The sequence below is a fragment of the Lissotriton helveticus genome, chromosome 1_1 (genome assembly GCF_964261635.1).
Source record: "Lissotriton helveticus chromosome 1_1, aLisHel1.1, whole genome shotgun sequence".
In the NCBI taxonomy this organism is placed as follows: domain Eukaryota; kingdom Metazoa; phylum Chordata; class Amphibia; order Caudata; family Salamandridae; genus Lissotriton; species Lissotriton helveticus.
In genome coordinates, this window is record NC_136057.1 from 411,968,607 (window position 1) to 411,987,893 (window position 19,287).

A 19,287-nucleotide genomic window follows, 5' to 3' on the forward strand; every position below is an offset into this window, starting at 1 on the left:
GTGTGGGGACTGTAGGGTTGGAGCCAATGAGCTACTGATCCTAGGGGTCACTATGCCCCCTATACGACCACTTCCTGTGGGAAAAGATCACAACCCTGTCCCAGAATTCCCAAGCATGCCATTATAAAGATAGATACTTCCTAAAAATGTTATCCACCTCACAGTAGCCCCTCTCAGGTGGTGGTACTAGCCTGGAGGTGGCACGCTTACCTGACTAGCTAATTTACCCACCTGTCCAGGTGCCAAGGGGGTCCTGGACAAAGGGGGGCAGCTTCCTCTCCTTTGAGGGGAGCCAGATTTGCATTCCAAAGGCGCCAGCTCTCTGAAGCTTTCCGGCCCAAGGAGTCTAATCAGTCATCCAAAGCTGCAGGAGTAGGTGTCATGCTCTATAGCACTGTTGGCTCCTTCCTCCTCTTCCTGGTCCTCCCCCTTTTGCAGAAAAGCCTTGGAGATGCAGTCTCTACCACCAATGCACAAGATGAGTTCCAGAAGTAGTTCACTGAAAAAGTGTAGTGATGTGATCAGATAATGGTAATGATGGTTATGTCTTTCAGGTTAGTTTTATGCATTGGTTCAAAGGGAGGTTTAAATAGTAGTGTTAAAACATAACGAAATACTGAGCACCCATTCAGTGGCAGAAAAATTCCCTTGTGAGAGTGGGTGTTGAAACCTAGATTTGCAGTTTAGATATTTTGCATTGTTTTCTGTTGCAAACAGATATCGTTTCGGAGTGCCCATTTCTAGAAAATATTTCCCTTAACTTTCAGTTTACACTTGTGAGAAATGTTGAGTTCCCTGCCTTTACATTAATCTCTTTTGCTAAATGTACAGCCACAAGTGTAATGTTCCACATTTCTATATATCTTGTGTTACATTACACAGGATATAGAACTTTGTCCCACCCCACCAATTTAAGTAAACACCACTGCTGTATTACCCTTTTCTATCTGTTCTACTTTTTCCTTCATCTGTGAGTGGAAATATTTTAGCACTAAGAACACTGTCTTTAGCTATAGAGCATTTATGTGTTTTACAGATTATTCTGTCGTCCAGCGAACATTAACTTACATGTATGAAGTGAACACTATGTGTGGTTTGTGTTCCTTATGGTCACAAAAGAGAAAGGTGTTTTGAAGAGTATGGCTCTGGTCAAATCTCGTCCACCTTTGTACTTCCTTCTGTATCATGCTTGCAACAGCGATTAAATCGTTTCATTCACCCATGTTCTGTGATCATTGTCTCATTGCATATCATATGGGTGTCAGACTTGCGTGTAAAGTGTAAACTGAAGCAAGTTGCTTCCACTGTAGCCCCTCCTCTCACCAATCTGATTAACGCTTCCTTCGAAAATGGCACAGTCCCAGCAAACTGGAAAAAAGCCACTGTGAAGGCTCTCATAAAAAAACCGCATCTTGACCCCACAGATCCATCAAACTTCAGACCGATCTTATTGTTACCGGCTATCAGTAAAATCGCCGAGAGAGTAGCAAATCAACACCTTTCTGAGTTCCTAGAGACCAATCATCTCCTCCGCCAAACCCAGACAGGTTTTAGACCGGGACAGGGGACGGATACCGCACTGTTAGCCGTGGTCGAAGAAGCTAGGGGCATACTGGACGTAGGAGGATCAGTGGCAGTGATCCTCCTCGACCTGAGTGCCGCCTTCGACACGGTGGACCACGCAACCCTTGTTCACCGTCTTGGACTGATAGGAGTGGCGGATTCCGCATTAGCTTGGATCTCATCCTTTCTTGAAGACAGGTCTTTTCAAGTAACAGATGGATACTCCATCTCCAAGGCTCAGGCACTCAAGTGTGGGGTGCCCCAGGGATCTTCCCTGAGCCCCACACTTTTTAACGTGTACATGGCACCCCTCGAGGATGTTGTTAAACCTTTTGGGATTAAATCAATAATGTACGCCGATGACACTCAGCTCGTCGTGTCCCTCAACCAATCAGACAACGCCCTCCCCAATCTATTCAGTTGTCTGGAAAAGGTGCACCAGTGGATGTGCGAGTCCCGGTTAAAATTGAATGGTGAAAAATCAGAAATACTCCTCCTGGGAAACCCAAACAAAATCCCCTCTCCCCTTCCCTGGCCACCATGCATGGGATCTCCACCATCCCCAAAATCCGAAGTAAAAAGCCTAGGGATATGGCTGGACCAGGATCTCAGTTTTAAAACACAAGCGAGGAAAACTGCGGGTACTTGCTTTGGCCTTATGAAGATGGCACGAAAGATCCTCCATCTACTCCCCCTTCAATCCAGGAAGCTCTTGATGCAGGGGCTGGTGAACTCCAGATTGGACTATGGGAATGTCCTATATCTGGGGGCCCCAGTCTCTGTAGTCCACAGACTTCAATGTGCACAAAATGCGGCGGCAAGATTACTCACAGGAACCGCCGCGAGGAACTCGGCCAAGCCAGCCCTTAGTAGTCTGCACTGGCTGCCAGTTAAGGAACGGGTCAACTTCAAGACTTTGTGCATTGCCCATAGAATAATGCACAATGAAGGCCCTCCCATCCTCAGGCCGCTTGTGTCTCATCAACAATCAAGCAGACAACTTAGATCTAACTCCCTCTCCCTGGCAAAAGTCCCCAGAATCAGGAAGGCCAGAACAGGTGGTCGCCTGTTTTCGTACAATGCCCCCAGATTATGGAATGCCCTCCCACTCTCCCTGAGGCAAGAACAAAACCACCTCAGATTTAGGAAAATACTGAAGACCCTACTTTTCCCCTGAGCACTCCCCCCATGACTTCCCACCCTACAGGAATGTGTTCATTAGCGCCGGGATACCCAAGGGTCGCTGTGCGCTTTATAAAACCCAAAATCAAATCAAATCAAGTTATATCCAAAGATCTCATGTCCAAGAGTAAACAACAATTCTCCTTGTTAGAGACTATGACTGACCTCTTTAAGTACTTCTGCCGCCTCTAGTTACCTTCAGTAATGGTCTGGTGGATAATCTTTCTATCTCCATACCTTAACAACATTCCCACAAATACAAAACATCCTTTTAGTGACAGATTCAAAGTCCCCTTGATGTACTGACTGGAATATGACCTTCAGTAAAGAAGCTATCCAACATAGGGCACTACTACAATCTTGCTAATTTACTTATTACCTATGTGAAATTTCCAAATCAATCATTTAGCTTGAGAACTACCAATCTGTGATGATCAAACAGAACATTACAAAAAATGTTTTAACATCAAAATAAATGCTTACGATCTGAGGCGATTTTTTCCGTTCCATCAAGGGTGTTAATAATGCCAGGAATCGGCTCTCCAAATGACATATGGTCAATTCGATGAGAAAAGTTGTATGCTGTAAACAAAAAAAACATTAAATACATGAATAAAAACAAACATTTGACATTCTCATTTATGATATATTCTACATGCACCTTAGCACTACAAATGACAGCTGATTGGTAGCAGCTGGTGGGTCAAATTACACCAAACCGATATCAAACAGCAAGAGGCATCTGAATAAAAGTCACCTTTTAATGGTAATAATAATACAATCATAAAGAATAATACAAAGTAGTGCAAGATTATATCAATCTGTCAGATCAGATGTAACCACACTTTCAAAGCTACTTTCACAAGTGAAAACCTTGGTATACATGGACCAAGGATCTTCCCATACACAATTCACTTGCATGCTCCAGTGCATATATCCATTAATCTAGTAATCTCTCGGTCTAATACCAAGGATTTATTTTAAAGATGGACATAATATTGATCCCACATTCTGTCAGCTCTTTGCAGGATGCTGTTTCAGGGTCAGAACACAATCATGAGAATGTCAATATGACTTATGGGAGGAGCTTGTGGGCGGAAAAATACTGCTTTGAACAATCCATAAAGTGTTATAATAATATGCACTTTTTATTGAATGGCAATAACAAGATAGTGAAACAAATATGCATATTTTTTCTATTAACCCTATTGGATTTGCTTCTATATTAAAAAATCTTTGGGACTTTAGTCAAATCTTTAAACTTGACTGTAGGTAAAAACTTTCAAATGGATTGCTGAAACTTAATTTTGCTGCAAGGGTGATAGACGAGCTTAAAACTCCACGAAATACCTAAACATCTTGTTTTGGTTACAGAAAATACTAAAGTCTTTAGTACGCATCAGGGTGAACCAGACATTTCTGACTGGATTAAATAAACTTGGATCTAAGGCAATGGTCTTCAAATAGGTTTTATTTATGCAAGTTTTACATTTTTAAACAGGCTAGATGATTTGAATTAGGGAAGATAAGCTTAATGGTGATTCCAGTGGTCTTTGTCTTAGCTCATCTCCCTTCAGACCTGGTTGGAGAGAGCAGTGCCCTCTAAAAAGAATGTTGTCATGTCTGGAGTCCTACAAAAACCACCATGCATGTCTCATACATGTTTCTCTCTATATGCAAAGTTGCTGTATCGTCTATGCAAACTACGTAGAGGGCAGGAGAACGTAGATTAAATGTACTAGATTTACCATGAAAGTCCTTTCCCCCCTCCTTCTCAATTGGTTGGGAACAGGACACAAGGAGGGGAGGAGGCAGCATATGCCTGACCAATCTTCGAACCCATACGCTGTGGAGCACCTCTGAGTAAAAAGCACACATATGCTCTCCAAGATACATCCACAGATTAATACTTATGAAAAGCAAGCAGAGTAGCCAAAATTGACCCCTGAAAAGACCCTGAAGTCTGAGTACTTGAAACCGCTTCATCTAAGAATACAAAATTGAAAATACTATCCACCTGGTTACAAAGGCTTTTGGTGCTTTATTGTCTGGCGCAATAGCTCTATATGTTAAAGGCGCATGTTCTGAGATCTTGAAGGAGCTTTTCATTTACAGGTAAAATTACAGAGCCTAGACAACAGTGTCTTCTTCGACAAAGAATATTGGTGTTCACTGAGGAAGAGGAAGCATCATTTCGCAATTTAAATTAAACTCCATGTAGAACCTCATAATGAAGGGGGAAAGGGACTACCGGAAGAACAACTAAGCCTTTGCTTTAATCGAAGACAGTGGAAAACACTTCATATGAAAGAACTTTAAGCTCCAGGGTTCTTCTGTTGGAAGTGACTGCCACTACTAAAGTATTCAATAAAAGTTGTGTCGTAAGCTCAAACAATTTGCTTATATGCTATAGCAAGACATGAAGTAATTAGACTACAAAGCTAGGTCTTAAATCAGCCAATGAACGTGAAGGCGGTCAAAATGATAAGTCACTGCTTTATTTCGCAACCACAATACCAGTATGAGAATTCAGGTAAGCCACAATAGATGAGCAAAACAAGTAATAATTAAAAGAAACATTTAAATCCCTGCATTAGCTAAAGAGAACATTAAAAACCAGTGAGGTTTGTATCTATATGTTGTTGTTCAAACTTGTATATATGATTCATGAATACAAAGCCTTTAATATTAGTGTGAGTCTTCTAAGGAAATTCAGTCAACAGTGAAGTCAACTTTCATTACTGACAGCGCAAAAGTTATCAATTTGAGGCTACTTGGACTTCTCCCAGAATGCTCCCTAATTACACTAATTTGCAACTTTAGGTAACATTTCTTTTAGGTATCAATTCTAAAATGTGTTTGATGCATAGCAATATTTAAAATCATGATGAGAATTGGTATAAAACAATTATGGGTGATGTAGGAAAGTGCCTTTTTTTGACATGCCATCCCAATTATTTGCCTGGTATTTGATTCGATTTTGACAAAGTGCACTGGGCTCCTGCTATCCAGGCCCCTAGTGCCAGATCTTCTTCCCTAAAACTGTACAACTGTTCTCCCAATTGGCCATACCTTCAGCACCCCTGCAAGTCCCTAGTAAATGGATGGTACTACAAGTACCCAGGGCATGGGTACTAAAGTGTGCCCCACAGGGCTTCAGCAGGTATTGTGCCACCCTAAGGGACCCATCACCAAACTCATGTAGGCTGCCATTGGTGGCTGCATGTCTTGGTGCAGATAAAAGTGCAAACATGACATGGCACACATCCCTGTGCGCCATAACTACAGACACTGCGTGCAGTATAGGTAAGCTACCTCTACAGCAGGCCATACAGCCCTAAGGCAGGGTGCACTATACTACATGTGTGGACATGTCTGCATGAGCAGATATGCCCCTGTGATCTCTAAGCCAATTTTTAGATGTCACAAGTGAACAGGGAAGCCGTTTCTAGTACATGTGCTGGGCACTGGTAAAAACAAGTTCCCCAGCTACATGATAGCTTCACTGAAGTTTGGTATTGAATACCTTGTATTAATAAACCCACACTGATTCCAGTGGTGGATTTATTAATACATGCACCCAGTAACTACCTTAAAGATGCCCCCTGAAAACCTACCAGCCTCTAGTGTGCTAGCTGACTGGTGTAGGCCAGCCTTCCAGAACAGACAGGTTTCTTACCAATGCAGGTGAGAGCCTATGCCCCTGAGGGCAAAAACAATGCTGTTGTGGCAGGAGGTGTTGTCACTTTCTCCAAGCAAGATGGCTCAGTAATCAGCATTTCGAGGCAGGAGGCTTCAAAGGCCTCTGCCACCTTTTATGTGTGATATCAGCATCCCCAGACAGGGGTAATGCCAACCCCCTGCCCTGTGCCCGTTTGGCACCAGGACAAGAGGGAAATCAGATATGCAGCAAGGCATGGTGCACTACCAGGCCAGTCGCACCCATAAGCTGAGCTGTCTGATGTGCCCCTCTTTAGGAAAATTCCACCATCTTGGTAATGGGAGTATTTAGGAACTCTGGGACAGGGTAATGCCCACTTTTCATAGGAAGTAGTCATATAAGGAGTGTGGTGACCCCAAAGATAAGTAGCTCATTGGCGACCACCGATCACTCTCCTTAACTCCCCTAAATGTAGTTTTTAGGGGAACCCCTGGCACCAGGAAAGCACAAATTCTACTGACCTGAAAAGAAGGACATCGAAGCCTATAAAGCAAGACTGAGAATGCAGCAACTGACATGGCACCAACCCTGTCGGCCTGCCTGCTGTCCCAAACAATTGCGCCAAAGACGACTCGTCCTGCAGCTGCTCTGCCTCCAAAAGCCTGGGGCAACTGCCACCACTTTAAGAAGCCACCAGAGTCTCCTGTGGAGTAGCGGAGCTGCTCCCCTGCAGGCTACCAAGAAGAACTGCAGGAACTCCGGATTTCCAAAGAGCTGACACCCGAAGGCCCCACAGCACCTGTACACTCTAGCCCAAGTCAAAGTGGGCCAATGGTGCCGACGAGGTCCTGAGACCCTCCATCATCGAACGCAAACCTGTGTTGGCCCGGACTAGACTCCAAGTCGCCACCTGCAGCCTCTTTGTGCAGAGCCCCTCTACAGCGAGTGTCTCCTGCAGTGAGAACCCAATGCCTAAGGACACCACTGCACCCGAGCCCCACAGCCAGGGGAGGAGTTGACCGAAGGTGTCCCTACCTCCCCGAGCATTGTGAGGCCTGAGCTCCCCTGTTGGTTCAGCTGGACTGGCCCCCGCAGTGCCTACCTGCAGCCTCTTTGTCCCAAGACCGTTTCCCATTGAAATTAAAGGGGCACCCAACTCCAAAAAGCACTCCTGCACCCTGACTCCACAGAGCTTCCCAAGGTGACCTGTTGATGTTGCCCTGGACCTTGCCCTGTACTAAACTTTACTCCAGAAGATTGGTCCTGTAAGTCGCTGCCTAGTACCTGTATGTAGTATAAGCGTTTTTCTCCATTAGATAACATTACCAAATTAGAGACAATATAAATATACTTACCTGTTTTCTTCAAAGCTGCTATTTCAACAAGCATTTGCAATGCAATAGGCCTCGCATTTGCGAGCGTTTGAGCTATTGGCATTGTAAATGACAATGCTTTTATTTATGTGTTGGATTTTGAAACTTATAAATAAGAGGCATTGTCATTTACAATCCCAATAGCTTAAACTCTCGCAAATGTGAGACCTATTGCATTGCAAATGCTTGTAAAAGCGCCCCATGACACGCTTTCACTTTAATGGCGGCCGCGCCTCTTTCTTTAGATGACCCACATCTAAAGGTGTTTGGCGGCTATTAAAGTGAAAGCGCGGTATGGGGCGTTTCACAAAAAAAATATTTTGCTTGTTAAGTTGACAAACAAATGTTTTTTTTTTTGTTAAAGCGCCCCATGCAGCGCTTTCACTTTAAGGGCGCCCACCTCCCTTTCTTCAGACGCGGCTCGTCTAAAGAAAGGTGCGTGGTCACCATTAGAGTGAAAGCGCACCAAGTTGGTCTGACAGACAGCTGTGCTAAACCCATAGCGCAGTACCGTATGCAAAGCGGGCACCCTTGCAGGAAAGCACTTCGTGCCTGCAACAGGGGAAAACTATTAAAGAAAATAGTGCTAACAGACTGCAGATAAAACAGACCGTGTAACAACACAAGTAAAAAATCCAGGCTTCATGGGAGGTTACAAATGCAGACAAGGCTGTACTAAGGAGGGACTACTAAGCCTATTCATGAATCAAAAGCAACCATTTAGAAACAACAGTAACAAGAGCCAATTGAAAGGTCGGCTGAAAATGGGCGGAGCTTCATGTCCATACCTGAATACAGCATGCCTCAAAGAGCACCCCATGTGCTGCCCAGGCTCTACCTGAAAATAGCCTTCCCAATAACGAAGTTCTTGCTGCTAAAAATTATATAAAGATACGAGCAATTTTTCTAAATTGCTGTGGATCACCTAATTGAGTGAGTGTATCATTTATTGATTGTGTGTATGCAACAAATGCCTAACACTCCTTAATAAGTCTAAGTCTGCTCGACCATACTACCACATAGAGCACATTGGGACTGTTAAAGCAAGCCCTGTCCACTAGTAAGGGATACCTGGACTCTATATAATATACGTACGTATATAAGAAAGGTATATTGTGTAAAGAGCCAGCTTCCTACAGGCAATATTAAAATAAATTAAGGCTCCACTTATTGAAGATACAAAAGTGCTTACTCAGATACCTGTCTTTGCAGGTGTCGATCTATGCCTTTCAGGAATTAAGAAGAGTTCAGAGAATAAAGCCTGGAAACCATAATCCTAGCAAACATTTGTGAATTCGATTTTTGCATACGAAAATACTATATATATATATATATATATATATATATATATATATATATATATATATATATATATATATCTTTGCCCAGGCAAAAATATGATGAGAGATGGCAAATTCACTTTTCCTAAACGCTTTTTTCCCTCTTTTCCTGTATTGGACAGAGATTGGAGTGGAGTTGGTGACTACCCTTAAACATGCACATTTGTGGTTGTGCATAGTCTTACAGTGCATTTCAACCCTGGACAGACAGCTTACCGTCTACTTTCAACTCCTGTATGTAAATGTGCGGAAATGTGAAAATCTGAGCTTTGAAAGGCCTCAAACTGTGATGGAGTAGGACGCCTGGCATAATCAGAGATTATAATATTACAGCTCTGATACAATAGGAGCCTGCTACCACAATTTTGGAAACTTACTGCATAAGGTTTTCAGGAATTTGTTCAACCTGGGCTTCTTGATGCCCACACATTAGTGTTTGGTGAACATGAGACCAGAGGATCAAGTAGCAGTTTGCAAATTTCCACTAATGAGATGTACCATATTGCATGTGAAATGTGCTGTAGGAGTAGTTTGCAATGCGCTTTGGCTTTTGGAATAGCCCATATGAATGCTTCTAACAGTGCATGTGCCATTCCTAGGTCAGCTTCTGAAACCCCATTTTTACCTACTAAATGTCTCGTGCTGCGCACTGCAACGCTAAGCGTGAGACCTAAAAAGGAATATTGAACGTTCTGATTGGAATAAAGAACTTTGAACTTGCATGGAACCGATTTAGCCAACATTATCATTGTTTGCATGATTGAATATATCAATCAAATCATTTGGAACCATAAGGATTTCAAAGAATTAGTCTGTTGTAACACACACGGTGTCGGCGAGGGCTAACACCTTTTTGAGGTCCATTTACAGTACAAAAAAGGTGCCTATTGGTTCTCCCCAATTTATGAATTTGATGGTTTCTTTAGTAACAGCATTCTCTAACACGTGCGGTGCATGTACAACAAAAAAATTGCTCCGTTTTCTAATACCTTTCACTATATACTACAAAAAGTGCCCTCTTTTCATCTTTTGAATTTCAAACTCTAATACTTCAGTCTTCAAAACCCATGCCTGTTAGGGACTCTGTAAAGTTTTGGCACTGTATTATGGCATTTGGCACCCACTTTTAAGCCCTTCGAGGCCAAATAGTCTTTTTGTAACAAAAGGCATTGTAAAAACAAACAGGCACTCAGTATGGTATCTCAGGAGATGGAGGAGGCAGATGTAATGGCGGTCTGAGCATGGAAACTTGCTATTGCATAAGGGGCAGAATTTAAAAGGGGAATTTTCTAAAACTAGAAATTTTCAGGTGGATCCGTCAAGCAGGGAACGAGAAAGAGGGGGGCTCCTTAAACTAGTTTTTCCCATTCCTTTTACCATAGCAACTTTAGATACAGCTACAGCCCAGCTGAAGAGATTTACACCAAATTTTGCAGAAAGCTAGATCTTGGTGCAGAAAGAGTCCTCATTGCATTTTGTTGTAATTCTGCTCAGAAGTTTTGGAGAAATTAAAGTTAAAAAGAAAAAGTATATATATATATATATATATATAACAACGCAGAGGATCTGTGGGCAGACAGATCTCATGCTGAGATCTGATTGGCTGCCACATCAACTAGTAAGTCGTGGTAGCCATCTTAAGAGTCCGGCTTGAGTCCAGAGTCATAGAAAGTACACACACAAAAAACAGGGACAGGGTAGGAATACCCTTACCCCCTAGGCCTGGGACCAAAAACATGCATTTTTCTTTTTTAATTCTGTCACAAATTTGCGAGAGGATCCAAGGCCAAAAAAACCAACAACAAAAAATATACGGTCTCAGCAATTGTTTCAGGAAAAAAAACTTGGGTGGGCCAGGGCAATGGGGAGGAAAGAAAGGGATGCTTGTATTTATTTTTGGGAGGTGGACCGTGGCCTCCCTCTCCAAGCCTCTGAGAGGCCCTGGGGACTTCACCCCAAGGATAAGGGAAAATAAATTGAGAGGGGTGATTTGGCTCCTCTCCCCATGCCTTAACAAGGGTCCAGGGTCCCATCCTCCAGGGCAGTCACAGTTATTAAACGGGAGGATTGTTCCTGCCTGACGAGAACATTTTTAAATCTCTCACCAGAGAATAGCAAATATACGAGCCTATTCCCACTGGGCGGGAGAATTAAACATGCTCCCACTGGCTGGGAGCAGACTTCTGCTCCGTTTCCCTGCCCCCACTCCTGCAAGCAGGGAAACAGAACACATGCTGCTCCCACCCGGAAGGGAAACAGAACACAAATTCCTCCTACACAGAAGGAGCAAGCAGCTACTGCACACTGTTGGGAACTGGCTGGGACTAAAGCTGCCCTGGGCCGCCTCCTCGTTTCCACCAATGTGTTATTTGAGGATGCCCTACCCCACCAGTGGGATGGGGTCCCCAGGGCTAAAGAAAGCTCTGGTATGGGGGCCAAGTGGCCCCCTTCTTTTTTTGTTATATTTAGTCCAGAGGGATGTGGGCCCGTGGCCTAATGAGGCTCGGGGGGACAGGCCCAGCAACCCCTCTGCCCGTTTAAATTGAATTTGGAAGTGTTGGGATCCCTGGGGCCTAATGAGGCAAGGGGAGGTGCATTGCACCCTCTTCCCCGGAGCCACAACAAGCTCAGGGAGGTGGGCCACCAGGTCCCTCCCCTTTTTAATGGAATTCGACCCCAAGGGCCTATTAAGGCCAGGGGCAGGGGTGGGGAGAAGGGGGGTGGTGTCACACGGCCCACCTATTATTAGAATTTGGTCCTGGGGGAAGAGTCCCAGGGGCCAATAAAGGCTTGAGTTGCCGAGCCCCTTCCCCTCCCTATATATGCTTTGGCCCAGGGGATGGGGTCCCCAGGGCCTGATGGCCAATCCTATGCTGTGCAAGCCAAAGGCTGTGCACGGCGTGAGCTTGGAGGTCCGCTGGGGGGGGGTTAGCCACAGGGCATGGCGGCAGGCCAAGCCCTGTGGCCAACTCCTGCTGTGCATGACCCAAGGCTGCCTGCAGGGAGTTGGGCACAGGACCTGGAGTTGGAAGCAGGGCCTTACTGAAAGCCCAGCTCTACGCCCAACCCCACGCCACGCACAATGAAAGCTGTGGGCAATGGGGGTTTGGCTGCTCCCTGTTGGGTTGGCCATAGATTGGCCTCTGGCCAAGCTCTTTTGCCAAGCCCCCGCTGTGTACGACCACAGGCGTGCACACGGTGGGGTTGGTTGCCTACAGGGCTGTTCGCAACAGGTTCTAGCCACAGGTTAGGCCCTGTGGCTAATCCCCGCCACGCACAGCCAAGGGGATGGGTTTATCTAGAACAACAAAATATTACTACACATTAAATGAAAAAAACTAGAAATTTACAGAAAAAAACAAAGGTTAATATAACATTTTAGCTAGCTCACATATTCAATAACAACGTAACATTTTAAACTCTAAAAGCCACCGAAATTCATCACTTATATTTATCTCAAGTAACAATAAATCATGCCCTAAAGTAACTATAGCTCGCGCCCTCGCGATGACAAGCCAATTACATCTTTTATGACATCACTGATAATATTACTGCAACATTTACAAAGAAATTATTGATGAGAAAACTGCATGGCGGATGAGCGAGCTATTATTACCTTATACATTACCAGTTACAGTCAGCTCAGCTGTTCTATAGGAAAGGTGTTTTTGTGTTGCTAATAACTTTAGCCCCATTTGACGAATCTCCACAAAACTTTCCATAAAGGTGCTACATTCTGAATAGCTTGTGCATGGAAAATTTCAGGGTGAACCATCTAGCGCCGGCTGAGACAAAAAGGATGTCCCAAAACGCAAAATCCCCATGCATTTTCTATAGACTTCTTTAGGAAGGGCTATAGCAAAAACTGGCAAACTGAATTACACCACATTTGGCAGGAAGCTAAATCTTGGTATGCAGATTGTGCTTTTTGTGATTTGGTGTAAAGTCATTCAGTACTTTTTGAGATGTTAAGAATAGAAAAATATAGGTATCTCATCTTAGCCTCGAAAGCCAGGATATCGATCTCAAGCCTCTCTAATGCTGCCCTAGTCTCTTTTTTATGCCCAACAGTCAGTGAAAGCGCACTTCCCTAGATAACAGTTGTACATGGCTAAGAATTTAAGAGGTCTCCACTAAGGCCTCATTCTCTCTAAAATAGTTCACTGAGCCATTCATTAGGCTATCTTTTATGCCTGGTATCTTAAGGTACCATGGGTTTATTGTGATGACTTTTTGTTTCCGTTGTTTGCCCAAACTATAAATTGCCCACAATGTGCAGTGATCACATATCCCCCTAGACAAATGGCACACATCACGAAAGCATGAAACATGGTAGGCCAATGTTAAAAGAAGGTCAATATAGGAAAGGCTACCATGAGCCCCTGAATGTAATGTAAAGTTCTGCGTTATGGGGTATGTGCACGCCAGACATCTACTATCCCCAGGGCTGAGAGGAAGTTTGTCAATTGAGCGCGGGAGGAGGGCTGTGTCTCTTGGGGGCAAACAATCTATAATATTGCAAGTTGTCATGTTGAAATCTCTCCCCATTAAGAATTCAAGTAGAAGCTTACTCTGATCTGGGGAAGTGAATCCGTGTAGAACTGGTGGAATATATATGGACAGAATATTTATTCTCTCCCCTTCCATGTCCTAGAGAGGGCTACATAGCTACCTAGTGGATCAGTCCATGACTGGCTCACAGTCGAAGGCAGTTGTTTTTTGAGTAATATGCCAGCACCTATGGAGCTTGACGTGGATCCAGCATGAACCATCATCTTGTATCCACAGTGATCTAGGGTTTTGCAAGCAATGCCCTTGCAATGCGTCTCCTGTAAAAGGGCCACCTCAGGAGAATGTTGTTTGATACACTGTAGCATTACCCCTCATTTGATTAGGTCTGCCAGTCCATTTATGTTCCATGACAATAGTTGAATGTCAGGGATGGCTTGTGTAGCCATTATCAGGGCGAAAAACTGTCTAAAATAGGGCTTTTACCTATTCAGAGATTATTGTTGAAATCCCAGCGGAGCTTGGATTATTCACATATAACCAAAGAAATGTAGCTGGTGTGTTGGAGTACAGTTGTTACCTTATTGCCAAGTGAACTAAAACTATGACTTAACTAATCCCGCCCCCCCAGACTGCCATAACTTACCAGAATTGTGTCTTGAGCTAAAACCCCTCCAGCATTACAAACTTAGAACTGTCCACCCCCCTAAAGTTTGCAGAGTGCCCGTCGCACTACCCCAACTTGAAACTTATGGAGAAACTGTGAGCAGTTTGGAATGTCACACGCCTCCTAGAAAACAGATACTGAAAATGTACCTCAGGCCCATAAAATTAGAGATTGAGTATATGGTAAATAAATTTACAGCGCAACTTCACTGTCTTACTTCACCTATTTGTATAGATTCATTATAGCAGTATCACCAATGCACAGTACTCCTTACACTTCTTTAGGCTGTCCCGTTTTAGTCTTAGACGTATAATAACTGAGAACCCCACCAAAAAGAAAATAGCCCTCACCAGTGTAAACATACAAACACTGATAAACACCTGCACAACCACAAAGTAAATGTCATTCAAAGAAAGGAAAAGGAGAGTGAAAGAGTAATTTTTATTTCTTCCTGAAGAGGCCAATACAATTTAACCATGTTATACAAGGTAGCAGTAAGAAAGACTGGGTTAACATTCTGTTTGAGGTTTGTTGTTTTAGGACGTCACAAAAATATTGTTTGCTTCTTCCTTTTGTTTTTTTCAGTTTTATGGTCTTTGGTCTAAAGATACAGGGTTTAGAAGCAGGTTAGGTCTTATTGAATTATTTTATAAACTGTAGAGAATCAGGAAAAATCAAAATCATATTTGATATTTTGGCTATGTGTGATTCTATCGCTGATAGGTAAAATGGCTGGTTTCAAAATAATCTTTGCCAATATGTACCATCTCATTTACCCACAGAGAATGGTTAAAACCCTTTGATACATCAGCCCCCTTATCGAGTCAGTATTGATAGTAGGTGAACTGCCAAATACCTCAGGCTTTAAACATTCAATGCAAGGTGTAGGGATAGGTATATGTGAAAAGAGTGCTGTCACCAAGTATCTAGGATAGTGGTGAAAACAGGACACCAGACTTTTTGAAAACATGGAATGCAGTGTCACTTGGAATGCTGCTGCAAAAAGGTCTTACCAAGTTCAACAAAGATTGAAGTGATATTGCTTGTATTTTCAGTGATTCAGCTATGTATATGAAAATGTTGTGTGATGACCTGTCAAAATCTATACCCGAGCTGAGGTGCTTCTCTGTAGGAAATCCATGCCAAAGCATCTTTACAATCTTCAGAGTTAATAAAGAATGCTATTGACTTTGTAGTCCATGCTGGTGCACTGTTTCGTAATGCGCGGGAACAGAAACGCAAACATTTCTAAGTTTGTGCTATGTGTGACATCAAATAAAGTCATCCCAAGTGTGTAATTTAGTCCATGATTCTCAGTCCTAGAGGCCGTGAATGCTATATTATCCATGTGGTGACCGTTTACAGAATTTTTGCTTAGTGATGATGCCAAAGGCAAGAAATATTGATAGCGATGTGAAAAAAGTACACTCTACTGAATTGTTGGATTTTTACAGGAAAAGATGACTGCTGTAGTGGAAATAATCAAAAAACACCCTGGTTTACCAAGTGTTCAGCGTAATTGGTGTAGATGGGAGACGAACTTAGTGACTTTGGCACTGCAACATGTTCCATGTTAGAATGTATGCCACTTGGTAAGGGAAGAAATGTTGAGGAGAAATTCAGGAAATTTTATTTTACAATGCATGAGAAATGGCTTGCAATGATGCATAGAAATTCCCCTTCACCAACAACAGCATTTGAACTCAATGAAGGTAAACTGAACAAGTTCTAGAACCCTTCCGTAAAGGGGGATTCTCTCCGGACTTTGAAACGTAATGCTTCATTTTTGACTGCTTCAATAACTCGGAGGGCATTTGCACCCAGTTCATCGCATATGTGGATGCTGTTATGAACCTTATGTCGCTGCTGATTTAAAGAGCACGCCTGATCGACTTTTAAACATTGTAATTTGCACATTATTCTTCTGTTTCCGCGGCTGATTTTAAGAGCACGCCTGACAAAGATTTTAAAATTGTATTTTGCACTCTGACTGTGTAATTACTTGAAGTTGCTTTTACCTGCACTCTTCTGCCCTCGTGGCCCCGTTCCGCCCCGGCTTGTGCCGTTTGTTGCGGAGGGCCAGCTCGAGGAGCGCACTTCCTGCTGGCTGACAACACTTCCGCCCTGCGCTGAGTCTTTGCAGGTGAGCGGTCTAGTGCTGCCGAGCCTGTCCAAGTATTTAGTTGCTGCTTTCAGCTCCCAGCCCCAGTGACAAACGCGGCGAAACAGGCTGCGGTTGTGTGTTGTTTGTGGATGCTGTTATGAACCTTATGTCGCTGCTGATTTAAAGAGCACGCCTGATCGACTTTTAAACATTGTAATTTGCACATTATTCTTCTGTTTCCGCGGCTGATTTTAAGAGCACGCCTGACAAAGATTTTAAAATTGTATTTTGTACTCCGACTGTGTAATTACTTGAAGTTGCTTTTACCTGCACTCTTCTGCCCTCGTGGCCCCGTTCCGCCCCGGCTTGTGCCGTTTGTTGCGGAGGGCCAGCTCGAGGAGCGCACTTCCTGCTGGCTGACAACACTTCCGCCCTGCGCTGAGTCTTTGCAGGTGAGCTGTCTAGTGCTCCCTCCCCTTTAGTACTTAATGGCGGCATGGAGGAAGCGCAGCGGACGAGCGCAGCGGGAGCGCCGACTTCGCGCCGAAGTCGCGCACAAGTCAAGCCCGTCTGCGGCCGACCGGGCCCAGGGCCCTGTCATAATGCTCAACGCTACTCATATTCTTCCACCGACCTGCTAAGATTAAATACATTAGGGCCTATCCCTGCCCGTACTGTTAGGAGGGCCCAGATTTGTGGCATTTTTGTCCCCTCTGATGTCCAGGCCTTTATTCCATTACACGCCCCCCCTTTGGCCCCCATTTCAGCTCCGCCGTCGATCTCTACCTCACTTTATATTTATTACCTTAATACCCACTCCCTTATCCGCCACCAGCTCGAGATATTTCAACTGTTACATCAGAGCAGCATTGATATCCTTCTGTTAACCGAGACCTGGATTACAGAGGATTCAGGTCCTGACGTGCTTGCTGCAATACCCACGGGTTACTATATTATGCATGCCAACCGCCCTGGTGGAAAATCGGGCGGCGGGGTAGCAGCTATCATTAGATCCCAATACAAATTTTTTGAGATTACCGTGACTGCCATTCCTAAAACTGAATGCTTAGCTCTTAAATTCTCTTCGGATAAGTCTTCCTTTATTTGTGTTATTGTTTACAGGCCCCCTGAACACATGCCTCTTTTCCCTCAGCTCTTCAGCGACTTCATTGCCCAACTCGCGATCAACCACGCCAATATTCTGATTATTGGCGACTTCAATTACTGGCCGTCTGATGTCCATGAAAGTCAATCTTCCACAGAATTTTCCGACTTATTAACTAGCATGAATTTCTCCCAGCATGTTCATTCCCCTACTCACCACAAAGGTCACATTCTCGACCAAGTTTGGACTTCCAACCTTGACATCTCCCCTCCAGCTGTTTTTCCATGTTCATGGTCCGATCATAGCTTTGTTTCCTTCCAATTGCATCTTCATATATCATGCTCTCCTCCCCTTGCTAAGAATCTTCTTGCCCGCAATTGGAAAAGATCAAATCCCCTTGACTTTCACGCCATCTTGGCTTCCACTGCACCCTTGCCATTGGACTCGCTAAATGATCAAGCAGATCACTTGGATGAATGGCTTCGTCTTGCTAGTAACAAAGTAGCCCCTTTTAAAAATATCAAAGCCAAGCGCCCTCACGACGCTCAACGGTGGTTTACGGACCAACTCAAAATTGAGAAACTCGCTTTGCGGCAAGCCGAACGTCGTTGGCGCCGTAAGTATGATCCACAGCTCAAACTTTTTTATATCAACTCCCTAAAAGTCTATAAAAAGTCGATTATGACAGCTAAAACGGTTTACTTCTCTCAAAAAATAATGGACTCCCACAGCAAAACCAAGGACATTTTTGCAATCGTTAATGAGCTCTCTTTGCCCGATAGGGTCACCCCTCAACCTCAACCCACCCAAATCCTATGCGACTCGCTCAACTCATATTTTATTGACAAAATCATCACCATAAAAAACAATATCCCGACCCCTGCATCTCCTCTTCCTCTTTCCCTTCCCCCCAGGAACCCTAACACCCTGTTGGAGTTTCCTCCGATCTCCCTTCAGGAATTTTCCTCTCTTCTTTCCAAAGTCAGCTCAGGCTCCCCTAACGACTGCTGTCCTCCATCGATCCTGAGAGAAGCTTTTCTTGCCTGTCCGGGCCCCCCACTGGCATTACTCAATAACTCCCTTGCTATCGGGGAGGTTCCCCGTTCCTTCAAACAAGCAGCTGTTCTACCTATTTTAAAAAAAAACAATGCGGACCCCACAATTTTAAGTAATTATCGTCCCATTTCCCTCCTTCCCTACTTAGGCAAGATCTTAGAGACCTATGTTACCCGCTGCCTGAGTTCCTTCATAGAAAAATCCTCCTTCCTCGACCCCCAACAAGCCGGTTTCAGACCCCTCCACTCAACTGAGGCGGTCATTGTAGCAGTCATGGATGCCCTTAGGAAAGGTGCCGATAAAAACATCTCTCAGGCCCTTATCCTTCTAGACCTTTCGGCTGCATTCGACACGGTCGATCACGCTATCTTGATCGACCGTGCCCACAATGCTGGCATTCAGGGGGTGGCCCTTAACTGGCTCAGATCATTCCTGGACCAGCGCTCACAAGCTGTTCACCTGTCTACTTTTTCTGCACCTCTCACTTCTCTTTCCTGTGGTGTTCCCCAAGGTTCTGCACTATCCCCTCTTTTATTCAATTTATATCTTCAACCTCTACACACGTCCCTCCGTAATTCCCCTATCACAATTTTCAACTATGCGGATGATCTTCAGTTAATTTTTCCGATTGACTCTTCTCCCTCCACCCGTCTTAATTTTCAGTCCAACATGCTGACTATTGCTGAGTGGATGTACCACAGCCAATTAAAACTGAACCCCACAAAAA

At 44.0% G+C, this 19,287-nt stretch overlaps 1 protein-coding gene across 2 annotated transcripts in view; it reads right to left on the minus strand.

Annotated features, from left to right (window-relative positions):
- ERGIC2 (ERGIC and golgi 2) overlaps positions 1-19,287 on the minus strand; it is a 278,318-nt gene that overhangs the window by 127,572 nt on the left and 131,459 nt on the right. For both annotated transcript variants that reach the window (XM_078673761.1, XM_078673762.1), the window contains exon 11: positions 3,229-3,327. In XM_078673761.1, coding sequence (XP_078529887.1) covers positions 3,229-3,327 — 99 coding nt within the window. The remainder of the gene's footprint in view (positions 1-3,228; positions 3,328-19,287) is intronic.